This window comes from Chelonia mydas, chromosome 8 (genome assembly GCF_015237465.2).
Source record: "Chelonia mydas isolate rCheMyd1 chromosome 8, rCheMyd1.pri.v2, whole genome shotgun sequence".
Taxonomy (NCBI): domain Eukaryota; kingdom Metazoa; phylum Chordata; order Testudines; family Cheloniidae; genus Chelonia; species Chelonia mydas.
This window is the reverse complement of record NC_057854.1, coordinates 7841845-7856659: the sequence shown is the minus strand read 5'-3', so window position 1 is coordinate 7856659 and position 14815 is coordinate 7841845. Positions and strand designations below refer to the sequence as shown.

Sequence of the window (14815 nt, the reverse complement as noted above, 5' to 3'; positions counted from 1 at the left end):
TAAATTTTTCTGATTAACTTCTCCCCAGCTCATTTGGATCATAATTGTTTTCAGCTTTGTGAAATTGGTCCTATTAAAGTACAAAGTGTGTATATTCATGGTCTGAACTTTATTCTGCTTGCAGACTATAACTGTGATCAAGTCGTGATCACTTGTACCTAAGCTACTATTTTATTTTGCTGATCAGTTCCTCTTTATTTTTTAAGACAAGGTCTAGTATAGAATTCCCCCCATGTTGGCTGCGACACTTTTTGAGTTAGTAGATTGTCATCTATAATATTTAGAAATTTCAAGAATGTTTTAATACTGGCAGCATTAGATGTCCATATGGTAAGTATTACACAGACTGCACCTTGAAGTTAGAAATCACATGCCCAGATAATCCCCCCACTCCAACATCCACAGTCAGGGGGAATCCTCCATCTGTGGATCTCCCCCCATCAATGTGGAAGCAAGGGTCAGCATAAGTGGCACTGCCCCCCTCTCCTCTGGAGCTAACCGAGGGTGCTGTGCAGGGCTTCACTGAGGAAGGGAAAGGCATGTGTGGACATGCATCATCCATCCACTGTCTTTGTGGTGATTGCCTGGGAAAGATAATTCAGCATGAGGCTGTACTAGCTTTTCCATGGAGTTTCTCCATTTCCCAGAGTTGCAGTGGAAACCACTGTGAAGTGGAGATCCTTGGGACCATGGCTGCAGTGAAGCCGCGCTGCCAGGAAACTGGGGACCAGAGAGGCAGTGATGAGTAAGCAGGGCATCTGAGCAAATACCCTTGGCCTGCTCCCAGACACTTGGAGTTCCACCATGTTCAGGGGGAGGCCTCATGGTGGAGGGATAGGGAGGGTATGCCTTGCTGCCAATGGAACAATCACATCAGAACATGATGGGGAATCTTCGCAGCTATTTCCTCTCTCTAGGGAGAGGTGGGCAAACTACGGCCCGCGGGCCACATCCGGCCCGCGGGACTGTCCTGCCCTGCCCTTGAGTTCTCAGCTGGGGAGGCTAGTCCCCGGCCCCTCCCACACGGACCCCCCTCCCATGCAGCCTCAGCACGCCGCGCTGCCAGCATAGGAGGGGGCTGCACTGCAGGGGCAGGGGAGAGCAGGGAGGGAGGCTCACTTGCAGCCTCAGGGGAGCAGGTGGGTGGCGGGAGTGCAGCTAACACGGGCGGAGGATTCAGGAGGAGCACTGGGCGGCTGTGCAGCCAGCCAGAGAGAAGTGGCTCTTTGAAGGGGAAACCCCCACTTCTCTCCGGCTGCGCGGCTGCCCCTGCTCCTCCTGAGTCCTCCGCCTATGTTCGCAGGGCCGCATTCTGAAAGGGGCTTTAGAGCAGGGGTTGGATAGGGGGTGGGATCCCGGGAGGCCTGTCGGGGCGGGGGTGTGGTTAGGGGTCGGGGCAGTCAGGGAGCAGGGGGGGTTGGATAGGGGGTGGGGTTGGGGCACAGTTAGGGGCAGGGGACCCCTGGAGGGGGCAGTCAGGGGACAAGGAGTAGGGGGGGTTGGATGGGTGGGGAGTTCTGAGGGGGGCAGATAGGGTTAGGGTTTGGGGAGGCACAGCCTTCCCTACCCGGCCCTCCATACAGTTTTGGAACCGCGATGTGGCCCTCAGGCCAAAAAGTTTGCCCACCCCTGCTCTAGGGTTTCCGATGGAAGAGGGAATGTCTGGGCCAGGACTTGGTTATTAATAGTATCCACAGCGTTAGCACTCCCTTATTAGAAGGTCAAACAAAGTCAATATAAAACAAGAAGTGAATAAAATCTCACTGGCAGTCTGTCAGCCTAGGGTTTTCTTGAATTAACTAGCAGCTCTAGCAAATCAAGGCCATGCTACAAGTAATAAAGTATTGTTATGTGTAAATCCACCACCTGATCCTCTTCCAGCTCCCTCCTAAAAACCTGCCTCTGCCATGATGCCTTCACATCGCGGCCCTGTGGCTTTGACTGGGAAAAGGGCGAGCCCAGACTGCTATTTTTCTACTAAAACCTGTTAATTTTATTACCTTATCTTCCCACCCCACACCAACTCTGTCTGTTTTGTCCATCTGTCCCACCCTGTCTGACACCTAGACTGTATGCATTCTTGGGGAGGGACTATCTCTCTGTACAGTGCCTGGCATAATAGGGCTCTGATTCTGGACTGGGAATCCTCAGCCCTACTGCACTACAAATAATACATAATATGTCAGCAACCACCCTTTTGAGGAGGAGAAGAACTGATCAGTGTTCAAAAATCTGCTCCTTAAAAGATGATGGGATTCATTATCTGTTGTCCCCCTTCCCTTTATGTCTTTCTTACATAGCTTCTACCAGTTGACTCTCAGTTATGAGAATCATCCCACCACTTTTCAGCTGTGTGTACTAAGTGGTTTTCCCCATTGCTGGGCATCACTTCTAGATTGTGTTGCTTGTTCCCTCTGCTCCCTGAATTTATAATGAAGACTTATGCACAGTTAAACCTCATTAACTCTCAATTAGGGCTGGTTTACACTAGAAAATTAAGTCAACCCACCTACATTGTTCAGGGGTGTGAAAAATCCAAAAGCCGACCCATGGGCCTGTGTAGAGAGCATTTGGTTGACAGAAGAATTCTTCCATCAACCTATCTATCACCTCTCAAGGAGGTGGATTACTTACCTGACAGGAGAACCCCCACCATTGTCCTAGGGAGTGTCTGCACTGAAGTGCTACAGCAGCACAGCTGTGCTGCTGTAGCATTTTAAATGTAGACAGACCATTAGTTAATCTGCAAACCAGATTAATTCTCACCAGAACACTGACAGTCTCACATTGCTCCATCTGTCATGAGAGGATTAAAGCAGAGAGAGACAGGGAGGTCTCTGCTCCCGATGCTTTGGGATTTTTCTTTTAAATGCTGTGGGCTTCCCCCAATGTCAATGAGTGTCTTTTCACTGAGGACAGTGGGCTTGGATCAAGCCCCAGGGTACATTGTCATGATTAATAAAAGCAAAACCATACTCATAAAAATGTGTATTGTGTGATACAGTCTTTTTTTCTTTTTGCTAATTCACAAAACTAGATAATCCACAATGGGCCTCCCATTCATTTTGTGCAAATGATGAAGGTTCAAGCGTCCATTGCATCTTTGTATTCTTATTCTTCCCCTTTTCTTACAGAGTATGTGTTCTTTCTTATTAATTACACTGAAAGTAGTTGTCTGCTTACTGAAGCTGGATGAGAGTTCCCCTGCCCCAACAGTCCTAACCTGAAATTCGCTAATAAGCCAGGCTACTTTTGAGGCTGTTTTCAGGGGGTGACACTCAAATGTTGACCAGTTTATCCAGTCATCTCTCATCTCAGAAACCATTCCTATGCTTGTTGAACCCACAACCCTCCTCTTTACACCATCAGCTTATCTCCAGGGTTGTCTCCAGCATCAGTCTTCACTTGGGACCTGAAGCATCTGAGAAGATCACCTCTATCCACCATGTTTTTTCCCAGGTCTCTCTGCGCTTATTTGGGAGCTCATCTCTTTGGTGCTTCTCTGTTCATTAGTTAAACTGAGGCCTGATCTACACACACATTTTGTACCAGTGTAATAGTTAAGGGTGGGACTTTTTTACTGATATAGTTATATTGGTTCCACTGCTAGTGTGGACACAGTTATACCAATATAAAGCTGCCTAATACAAGTATAGATTATTCCCCTTCCCATAGGAGAATAAGGCCATGTCTACACTGTACTTTCATCGTTAACACTTTTGTCGCTCAGGGGTGTGAAAAAAACACTCCCCTGAACAACAAAAGTTTTAACGACAAAAAGCATCGGTGTGGAGAGCACTTCATCGGCAGGAGCCACGCTCTCGTCAGCAAAGTTACAGCCCCTCATTGCGGGTGGTTTTATTTGGTCACCAGGAGGGCTCTCTCCCAGCAATAAAGACTACACTGCATGCCTTACAATGGTGCAGCTATAGTGAAACAAGCGTGCTGTTGTAAGGTGCACCGTGGGCACATAGCCTAAGATATAGTGATATAAGCCCATTTATACTAGTATAACTACATCCACGCTGGGGGAGAGGAGTTGTATCACTTTAACTATACCGGCATATATTTTTTGTGTAGACAAGGCCTGATCTCATGTTGTTATATGCAGGTGATCTCTCTGCCGGTGACTCATAAGTGCCTGGTTACTCTGGCAATCCATATAGCAAGCTTTCAGAACAAACCTGTGAGGTCACCAGTCAGCTCAAAAAGGATCCTGAACACACTGAAGTCAATGGCAAAACTCCCAACGACTCCATAGGTGCAGAACCAGACCTAAAATGCCTTGTTCTAGTTCTAAACACATCCTGTTCAGTAACCAGCGCTTTGCTTCAGCCACTCACCAAAGTACAGAATTGATTCTTGCTTCAGTAAACCCTCAGGAAGAGCTAGCTCAGGAGCTCATTTGCTTGGGGCTTGCTTGTTCGCTGACACCCTAGATGTTTGGCCAGGCTCAACCTCATCACCTTGCTTGCAGTGACTCACAATTGCCCTGTTTCAGCTAGCCATATTTTCACACATGAGGGATATCTGAGTGGTCACTTTTATACATCCCAGTTACCAGCAAGTACCTCAAAGCTTTAAATATTTAGGATTAAGGATGTATCTAAACTAGGTAATTTGATACCAAATTAATGCTTCTGATACAAACAACATGTCAGTGCCTTGAACATCTGTATTTTTGTCAGGCTAACGGAGGCTCTTTCCTCACCCCATTCCCTCTCCTTTACCCTTTTCTAAAAGAACTTTTCTGTAAGACTCTTAATTCTTGCTCAGTGAGTCCTGGTTTGGCAGTTTTGAAGTAATTATTACTTTTAAAGCATTTTTAAAAAAACTAGAAATATAAGAACCCACAGTATAACAGTGATGTTAACTGTGTGGATGGGGAAGAGACTATTTTTCCTAAATTTTAGTGCAATGAATGGCTAAGTTGTTTCAAGGTTCTCTCTCTAGAGGAAATTCACCCATAAACAGAGAGTTCACTCTTTGGTCTTGTCTTTACTAGGGAATAAGATATGTTCATTCTGACCTTATGTTCACTAATCATCATAACTAACATGAAGTAAAATCCTAGCAAAGGCCAGGCAATGCCAGCTACAGTAATAACACATTAGCAGGTCAAGGTAAACCCTGTACTCCCATATAATCTCTACCTTGACCTGCTAACTAATGTGAAACCTATAAACTGCCTTGTCCTCAATAGGATTTTATCACGTTTTAGCTAGCAGGAGGTAAGAACACCCCCTTTTCCTTGTGTGGTTATACCTTATGTTAAGGGAAGAGCTCACCTGAAAGTGATGGTATAGCCCTCAGCAAGCCTATCTGAAACACTCGGGTTTTAAATCTATAAAATTGGTATTGGAATGTGTCTCATAACAATACAGAGAGTTCAAACCAAGCATGAGAACATTGAAGCCGATATATGACACAGAAGGAAATAAAATGTGCGTTGCATAACTTCAGCGTGACTTCCTTTGCTTCCTCTGCTCCTTGAAGTAAATTTGATTTAATCAGATAAAAATAAGGCAAAGTTAATAACTAAATTTGGGGGCTAGTCTGCAAAATTTGGGTCCAGATCTGAACTTTATCATCATTTCATGGAGCTGGAGTGTGAGAGTTTTGATTTGAGCCATTAGAGAAATAAAGACCAGCTGAGAAGTTGGGGTCCAAAGTAGCATCCAAATTCCCTTATAGTTTGTGGTCAGGTTTTTGGTGTTTGATTCAGGCCCATCTCTTGTAATAACACAAAAGATATAAATAGCTTTAAAAAGTAGCTCATGGTGTATTTTTCTGATGAAGAGAAATGCACTTTTCGAAGCCATGTATTTTAATCTTGTCTCTGGATTTCTTTTTCTTCCCCTGACCAAGCTGAGTTTGAAACTGACATGTCTGGGTATTATTTAGACCACACTGACCTACTTCTTCCAGCCTCTTGGCCCTTTTGATATGGATGCTGCTACTATGGTAACCTGTGTAACATGCAGGCATCACAAAGGAAGGTCTTCATTAAATGAGCCCTATGCATCAGTTACTGCTTTCAGTTTCACATCAGGCTTCTTTCACAAACACACCCAGTTAGAAAGTTAGCAGTTCAGTTTCCAGGGGAAGCACACAGATATGCTCATTCTATCCCACCCAGCTGTGTCTTCAGGGTCCTGGATTGCCGTCCTTTGTTGCTTGGATATAGTCCATCACTAAATCCTGTAGCACAGCATTTGAGTTTGTGGGAGGGTGGGGGTGAGAAAACCTGGATTTGTGCTGGAAATGGCCCACCTTGATTGTAGGGAGAGTGGTCACTTTGGATGAGCTATTACCAGCAGGAGAGTGAGTTTGTGTGTGTATGGGGGTGGGGGGGTGAGAAAACCTGGATTTGTGCTGGAAATGGCCCACCTTGATTATCATGCACATTGTAAGGAGAGTGGTCACTTTGGATAAGCTATTACCAGCAGGAGAGTGAATTTGTGTGTGTGTGTTTTTGGAAAAGGGGTGGGGGGTGAGAAAACCTGGATTTGTGCTGGAAATGGCCCAACTTGATTATCATACACATTGTAAAGAGAGTGGTCACTTTGGATGGGCTATTACCAGCAGGAGAGTGAGTTTGTGGGGGGGGGGGGTGAGAAAACCTGGATTTGTGCTGGAAATGGCCCAACTTGATTATCATACACATTGTAAGGAGAGTGATCACTTTAGATAAGCTATTACCAGCAGGAGAGTGGGGTGGGAGGAGGTATTGTTTCATGGTCTCTGTGTATATAATGTCTTCTGCAGTTTCCACAGTATGCATCCGATGAAGTGAGCTGTAGCTCACGAAAGCTTATGCTCAAATAAATTGGTTAGTCTCTAAGGTGCCACAAGTACTCCTTTTCTTTTTGCGAATACAGACTAACACGGCTGCTACTCTGAAACCTGTGTTGCTAGTGACTGTTTATCAACAGGCAGCTGACTGAAGGCTGACAAGTTTGTGTGCATGTGTATATCTGCCTGTTTACACATGCACTTGCATGTTAAATCATATGGGCGTATGAAAATATACACGCACACACATTTTTGAGGTTGAAATTATGCCCTAGCCATGTCTGAAAACCTTGTGTTAAGAGTTTATGGGGACTGTGGTTGGTGTGTAACAAAGAGATAACAGCATAACAGGGCCTTTCGCAAGCCCTCTGCACTTGGATGAATTTAATCCTCAATGGCAAAATAACCACATTTCCCCTGAGTCAACATGACTAATCATGAAATGCTTTTTACAGGAACATATTTGTCAATCTTTCCTCCCATACACAACAGTAGCCCTTGTGACTTCGTAAACAGCGCCACCTGGTGAGATGCTGGCCCTAACGCAGCCCCAGAAAGGAAAGAGCCGGCTTTGGCCAGAGCATTTGTTGTTCAAAGCAGACACACAAATGCCTTTTGATCCCACCTATCTCATCCCCAAACAAGAGTAGCAGAACCAGCATAAGTAGATTTCTACTGAAACTGAACATGTCCTTTGTGGAGACATCTGTAAAGCAGCTTTTGGCAGTCAGAAGCTGTAGAGTTGGAAGTGTGCTCCCACGGTAAGAACAGAGAATCCTGGGTTTTATTCCCAGCTCTGTCACTGTGCAAACTATTTCTATATCTCAGTATCCCTATCTGCAAAATGAAGATAATGCCATGGGCAGATGCCTTCCCTGTTCTAAAATGAAGGACACACACTGTGCAGAGTACAAATCTCACCTCAGGCGTTGGCTTTATTATAAGATTGTGTCAGTGTTACCAACACCAGAAATTCAAAAGTCATGCATCTGGCCCCAAAAATCATGAGACTGTTTATTTCCCTTTTGGTCTTTGAGCCTTTAGGGTGCACTTGGGTCACACTTTCAAACTTTTTTCTGCAACCACGAGAACTAGAAACTTCCTTATTTTTAAAAGGGAAGCTGAGTTTCTCTGAAATCACTTGACTCTGGAAACTGCAGTTTCAGTTAAAACACCAAACACTACCAGACTCTCAATAAACTTGTGAGAATTGGCAACATTGTTGTGTATCATTATTAAATCCTGTTACAATTTTCAAACACCACTATGTTCCAAGTGTAGAAAGGGCCAAAATGGGGTGAAAGGTCAAACACTCCAGTTCAATCTCTGTGACTTTTTTACATTTTCTGGGGAGAGAGAAGGAAAGAGGGGCTATGCCCCACAATTGATTAACAACACAAAGCCATAAGGAAGGAAGGAGAGGGATGGAAGTACAAGAATGTGTTAACAGATTTAATGCAAAATCTTGATCCCATTGAAGTCAATACAAAACTTTGACATCAGTGAAACCAAGATTTATCCCTTAATGTTCATCATAGACCATCCAGCTAGTCACCCTAGGGCAAACAGTAAGGGCCTGATCCAAAGCCCATTGAAGTGAATGGGAGTCTTTCCAGTGACATCAGTAGGCTTTGGCTCAGGCCCTGAGAATGTGCCAAGGAAAAGGTCTGTCCCAAACCCTCAGTGGAACATAGTTTTATTTTTCACCTGTATTCTAATGTAGGCAAATGTCACATTCTCAGAATGCATATCAACTATGATTGGGTAACTGGCTTCTCCTTTCTGCCCTTGTGCTCTCATACCTACTTCTAGCCTTCTAATTCTCTAGATACTGCAACCTCTACAAAGGCTTTCCCTAAAGTCCCTGTATGTCTGTTAAAACAACAAGCAGTCCGGTGGCACCTTAAAGACTAACAGATTTATTTGAGCATAAGCTTTCTGAAGAAGTAGGGTTTTTACCCACGAAAGCTTATGCTCAAATAAATCTGTTAGTCTTTAAGGTGCCACTGGACTCCTTGTTGTTTTTGTGGATACAGACTAACACAGTTACCCCCTGATGTATGTCTGTTGGTGCAGTGTGTAAAGCATGCGGTAAAATACATTATAAAACAAAAAGAAAAGGAGTACTTGTGGCACCTTAGAGACTAACAAATTTATTTGAGCATAAGTTTTCTTGAGCTACAGCTCACTTCATCGGATGCATCCGATGAAGTGAGCTATAGCTCACGAAAACTTATGCTCAAATAAATTTGTTAGTCTCTAAGGTGCCACAAGTACTCCTTTTTTTTTTTGCGAATACAGACTAACATGGCTGCTACTCTGAAACCTATTATAAAAAAACTTTATTTGATATCAGAGAGACAAGATGGGTGAGGTAATATCTTTTATTGGACAAACTTTTGAGCTACACCGCACTCTTCTTCAGGTTTTGTCCCTTTTAGGGATGGGAGGTGAACCCAGGTGAATACACTTCTGAACTCTGGGTCTTCGCTGACCAAGAATAACCAACTGTGAGTGGGGTGCAGCAGAGGGCACGGGGAGTGGCATGTTAAAGGGATATTCCTTTGTCAGACTTTCACACCACAAGGTGGGAAACTGAGTAAAGAACACCACCCAACATATTGCAGGATGGGTGTTTGTTTATGGATACATGCTTTCGAATCATGGTTGTGTTTTCACAGATGAATGCTGGTTTCCCTTTCCCTTGTAATAGAAGTTTTATTTTGTTATATGTAGATTCAGTGCTTGTGAGTGGGGAAGTCTGGCCTCTTAATGGCACCCAAGGTTGTGTTAATTTTTCCAGATTACTTGGTGGGGACTCAATCTGATTCTGTTTTGTATTGTTAAGAGGAACCCCTAGATATTGAACCCAGCCCTTGTAGTTGCCAGCTCCACCTGAGTAGTTTGATAGCTTGTCTCTTTCACCAACAGAAGTTGGTCCAATAAAATATACTACTTCACCCACCTTGTCTCTCTAATATCCTGGGACCAACAGGGCTAAATTGCAAAGAACAATGGAAGATATAAAATTTTATTTGATATAGTGAGTCTCCCGTAATGCTGTACCTAGCTATTAAAATTTACAAGCCAGCAGTTTATGGCATAAGTGACTGAAAACAGCTCTGAAAAGATATTGTAGATTAAATAATATTGAAGCATTCAGTCAGTGATAAGACCAACAGCTGAGGAGAACAGACATTTAAACCATGGCTACACTAGAGATTTACAGCGGTGCAGCTGTCCCAATGCAGCTGAGCTGCTGTAAGATCTCTAGTGTAGACTCTCTAAGCCGATGGGAGAGAGTTTTCCTGTCAATTTAATTAATCCACCTGCAGTGAGTGGCGGTAGCTATGTCAGCAGTAGAAGCTCTCCCACTGACATAGCACTATATACACCAGCACTTAGGTTGGTGTAACTTATGTCACTCAGGGGGGTGGCTTACTCACACACCCCTGAATGACATAAGTTATACTACAAGGAGTCCAGTGGCACCTTAAAGACTAACAGATTTATTTGAGCTTGAGTATAAAACTCACTTCTTCAGATGCATGGAGTGAAAATTACAGATGCAGGCCTTATTATACTGACACATGAAAAGAATGGAGTTACCTCACAAGTGGAGAACCAGTGGTGACAGGGCCAATTCAATCAGGGTGGATGTAGTCCACTCCCAATAATTGATGAGGAGGTGTCAATTCCAAGAGAGGGAAAGTTGCTTTTGTAGTAAGCCAGCCACTCCCAAACCCTATTCAAGCCCAAATTAATGGTGTTAATTTGCAAATTACTTTTAGTTCTGCATTTTCTCTTTGAAGTCTGTTTCTGAAGGTTTTTTTGTAGATCATTGATGATGTGCTGGAGAGGTTTTAGCTGGGGACTGTATGTGATGGCCAGTGGTGTTCTGTTATTTCCTTTGTTGGGTCTGTCCTGTAGTAGGTGACTTCTGGGTACCCGTCTTGCTCTGTCAATCTGTTTCCTCACTTCCCCAGGTGGCATTGTTATTTTAAGAATGCTTGATAAAGATCTTGTAGGTGTTCGTCTCTGTCTGAGGTATTGGAGCAAATTCGGTTGTATCTTAGGGCTTGACTGTAGACAATGGATCATGTGATATGTCCTGGATGGAAGCTGGGGCATGTAGGTAAGTATAGTGGTCAGTAGGTTTCTGGTATAGGGTGGTGTTTATGTGACCATCACTTATTTGCACTGTAGTGTCCAGGAAGTGGATCTCTTGTGTGGACTGGTCCAGGCTGAGGTTGATGGTGGGGTGGAAATTGTTGAAATCCAGGTGGAATTCTTCAAAGGGCCTCCTTCCCGTGGGTCCATATGATGAAGATGTCATCAATGTAGCACAAGTAGAGGAGGGGCGCTAGGGGACAAGAGCTGAGGAAGCGTTGTTCTAAGTCAGCCATAAAAATATTGGCATATTGTGGGGCCATGCGGGTACCCACAGCAGTGCTGCTGACTTGAAGGTATAAGTTATCCCCCAAATCTGAAATGGTTGTGGGTGAGGACAAAGTCACAAAGCTCAGCCACCAAGTGTGCCGTGGCCTCATCAGGGATACTGTTCCTGACAGCTTGTAGTCCATCCTCTTGTGGAATATTGATGTAAAGAGCTTCTACATCCATGGTGGCCAGGATGGTGTTTTCAGGAAGATCACCAATACATTGTAGTTTCCTCAGGAAGTCAGTGGTGTCTCGAAGATAGCTAGAAGTGCTGGTAGCATAGGGTCTGAGGAGAGAGTCCAAATAGCCAGATAATCCTGCTGTAAGAGTGCTGATGCCTGAGATGAGGGGTCATCCAGGGTTTCCAGGTTTATGGATCTTGGGTAGCAGATAGAATACCCCTGGTCGGGGCTCTGGGGGTGTGTCCATGTAGATTTGTTCCTGTGCTATAGCAGGGAGTTTCTTGAGCAGATGGTGTAGTTTCTTTTGTACTCCTCAGTGGGATCAGAGGATAGTGGCCTGGCAGCCTCCTGTTCATAATCCGACCTGTTCATTATGACTATAGCACCTCCTTTGTCAGCCCCTTTGATTATAATGTCAGAGTTGTTTCTCTGACATTCTCTGTTGATAAGTTATACTGACATAAGTGGTAGAGTAGTCATAGGCTAAGAGTTGTAGTTAAGGAGGAAAAGCATAATGATTCTTATTGCCAATCTCAAGGGCTCAAAAATGTCAGGTTTTAAAAAAAAATTAGATTGTCTTTAAATTAGGAGATTTTAAAAATAATTAATGTTGGGTTCTTTTTATTTGGCTTCTGACTTTTGAGCTTTTAAAGGGTCACATTTTCAAGCTTTCTTCACATCCATGTGAGGTAGAAATTTTTTTTTTTAAATGAAAGCTGTAATTCTCCCATAATCACCTGACTCTAGGAGCTGGGGCTTTAACAAATATCAGCTCTTGCAAGACTTGCAATAAAATTGCAAGTTGGCAACACAGAACAAGTAGATCTTCAAAATACTTTACAAACTAGAAAATCCTCACACCTATGTGTAAAAAGAAAAGGAGAACTTGTGGCACCTTAGAGACTAACAAATTTATTTGAGCATAAGCTTTCGCCTATGTGTGTTAACAAATAAGTCATGATCTTGCTTTACAGATGGGGAAACTGTAAGCCATTAAGTAACTTGGCCACAGTCATACTTCAAGTCAGTGGCAGAACCAAGATCAGAATTCAGGAGTTGCTGACTGTAACCCAGTTCCATGTTCTAACCACTAGGCTTTACGGCCTCTCTATTTTCAAGTAAAAGAACTCAGTGAGGCAAAGAGATACAAGAAAATTATCTTCCAGCTAACTTGTGTCAGGAACTGCAGGGGAGAAAACTCTTGCCCCACCAAATATGAAGGTATCACGAGAAGGGACAAAGGGAAGACTGGCAATAGACGAGCTTAGGGAAGCAGGAAAGAGATAGGATGCATGCTGTTAAAACCATTTTAAACTGTGGAAGGATGGTGAAGTGGGGAGAATGTTAACTTGGGACATGTGAGAGCTAGCTTGAATTCCCTGCTTTGCGACAGATTTCCTATGGGACTGCGGGCAAGTCACTTGGACCTGATTACTACATGCTGATTTTACTGGTATAACTATTTTGGTTACTGAAATAGTTTTACGTGAAAAACCCTGAGTGTGTATGCAATTATATTGGTATAAAGCATCTTTCTAGTGCTATAACTATGTGAACACATGCATGGGTTGCATTGCTTCAACTTTACCAATATAGTACAACTTTTTTGAGTAGATAAGGCCTTATTCTCTCTGGCCCAAATCCTCAAAGATATTTAGGCACCTAACTCCCATTGGTCTCAGGGGAATTAGGTGCCTAGATACTTTTGAGGATCTGACCCTCTGTGCCTCAGTTCCCCATGTGTAAAATGGGATCAGTATATTAAAGACTGAGAGGTGCTCGGACAGGCAGAAAGGCCCAGATAGATGCCTAAATACCTTTGAGGATGTGGGCTGTTGCTCCTGAAATGAATGGGGCAGGAGCCACTGGAGTAGCTTGTGAATGGCGCTAAAACACATATTGGTCGCATGATAGCAGGGAGACTGTGTTGCTTTGATTGTTCTTTTACATCTATTGGCATGGTGCCTGTCATGCTTTTAGATTGTATCTCAGTCTCATGCTGAGTCCTATGGTTTGATTAAAGATCATCAAGCAGCAGTGGGATGAAACATCACTGAATGACAGGTTTCAGAGTGGTAGCCGTGTTAGGGGGAGGAGCTTTCGTTTTGCACAGAGTACTTAATACACAGGACAGTAAGACACAAATTCCGAGTCACAGCACCTTTAAAGGGAGAATGGGTTAGAAGGTGTTTCCATGGGATTCAGAGACACTCGGTAGTTGGTGCCAAAGCCCCTCAGATTCTTATGCTCCTCCAAAGGCGAGAGAGGAGAAGAAGAAAGCTTGCTGTAGTCCCTTCCTATTGCTGAGTCATTAACTTCTTTTTGCTGAGTCATTCTGCAGCTGTGTCTGACAAACCAGGAGACAGACAAGCAGGAAGGCTCAAGGTAGGTAGCATCTGCAGACTGAAATGGCTGGGTTGTAAAACTGGCTGATTATGTGAAAGATGGAACTGGCCTCTGGAGGAGTGGTAAGCACTGCACATTGAATTTAAATCAGGCAGCAATGCTGTGAACAAAGAAGGGGGAGCTGCAGTGGCAGTCTGGAATTGGCTATTTTGTTTTAACTCTAGAACTGGTAGGTTATTTTGGTTACAATGTTGGGGGGTGGGATAAAGTTTAAAATATTATGTAGTTTGTTGGTATAAAGAATTAAGAAACATCTCGCCATGTGACAGATGTTGTGAAATGTCTGTTCACCACTTATGTTAAAAAGACACTGTCAGTGTTAATGTCAAGGTCCATCTTGTTTAAGATTTTTATAAAAACTGTTAGAAGAAAACTATTTTGTTGTTTATATTGCTGTACCACCCATTGATCTCCCTCAGGATGGGGATATTGTGCTAGGTCACTGTGCAGCTGTTTTTGTTTGCATTTGAACCTTGTTCTGCAAGTGTTTGCTACCCCAGACACTGCAAGGAGGCGCATGAAAGCCAGAAAATGAAAGTGATTTATCATCTTCCATTGTTGTATGCAGTGTTGTTTTCACCATGTTGGTCCATGGATATGAGAGAGAGAAACAGCTTTCAAGCCACACAGAGCTCTTCTCTCTCACCAGTAAAAGTGGGTCCAGTAAAAGATATCACCTCACACACCATATCTCACTAAAGTGAGTCAGTTTTACCGTTCAAACTGAGTGAAATACAAGAAAGCAGGGACTATAAAAATTTTGAAATGAGTCATTTAAAAAAACCCTTTTGATTTTCATAATCTTCGGTGTTGCATATTACACAGTCAGGAAAGTGGTTTGGTGGGGGTTTTAGGTAAGATTTATTATTTGGTAGCATGCTATGTTAATGGCTTTTTGCACTGTGGAAATGAGGTGGAGTCCCCCTTGTAACAAATAATATTAACACATATATAGTGCTTTTGTTTTTTAAAGCTACAGTACTGAGATTCAG

General features: G+C 43.5%; 1 protein-coding gene across 5 annotated transcripts in view; it reads left to right on the top strand.

Annotated features, from left to right (window-relative positions):
* Window positions 1–13524: 13524 nt before the first annotated feature.
* The window catches only part of CANX (calnexin), a 64438-nt gene continuing 63147 nt past the window's right edge, over window positions 13525–14815 (top strand). The window contains exon 1 of one of the 5 annotated variants that reach the window (XM_043552596.1): window positions 13525–13802. Coding sequence is in view for 1 of the 5 variants with exons in the window: in XM_037907019.2 (XP_037762947.2) it covers window positions 13862–13885 (24 nt within the window). In the remaining 4 variants the exon portion in view is untranslated. Of the gene's footprint in view, window positions 13886–13919; window positions 13993–14815 lie in introns of those variants that run through there. The other 4 variants (XM_043552594.1, XM_037907022.2, XM_037907019.2 and 1 more) reach the window with 4 other exon arrangements.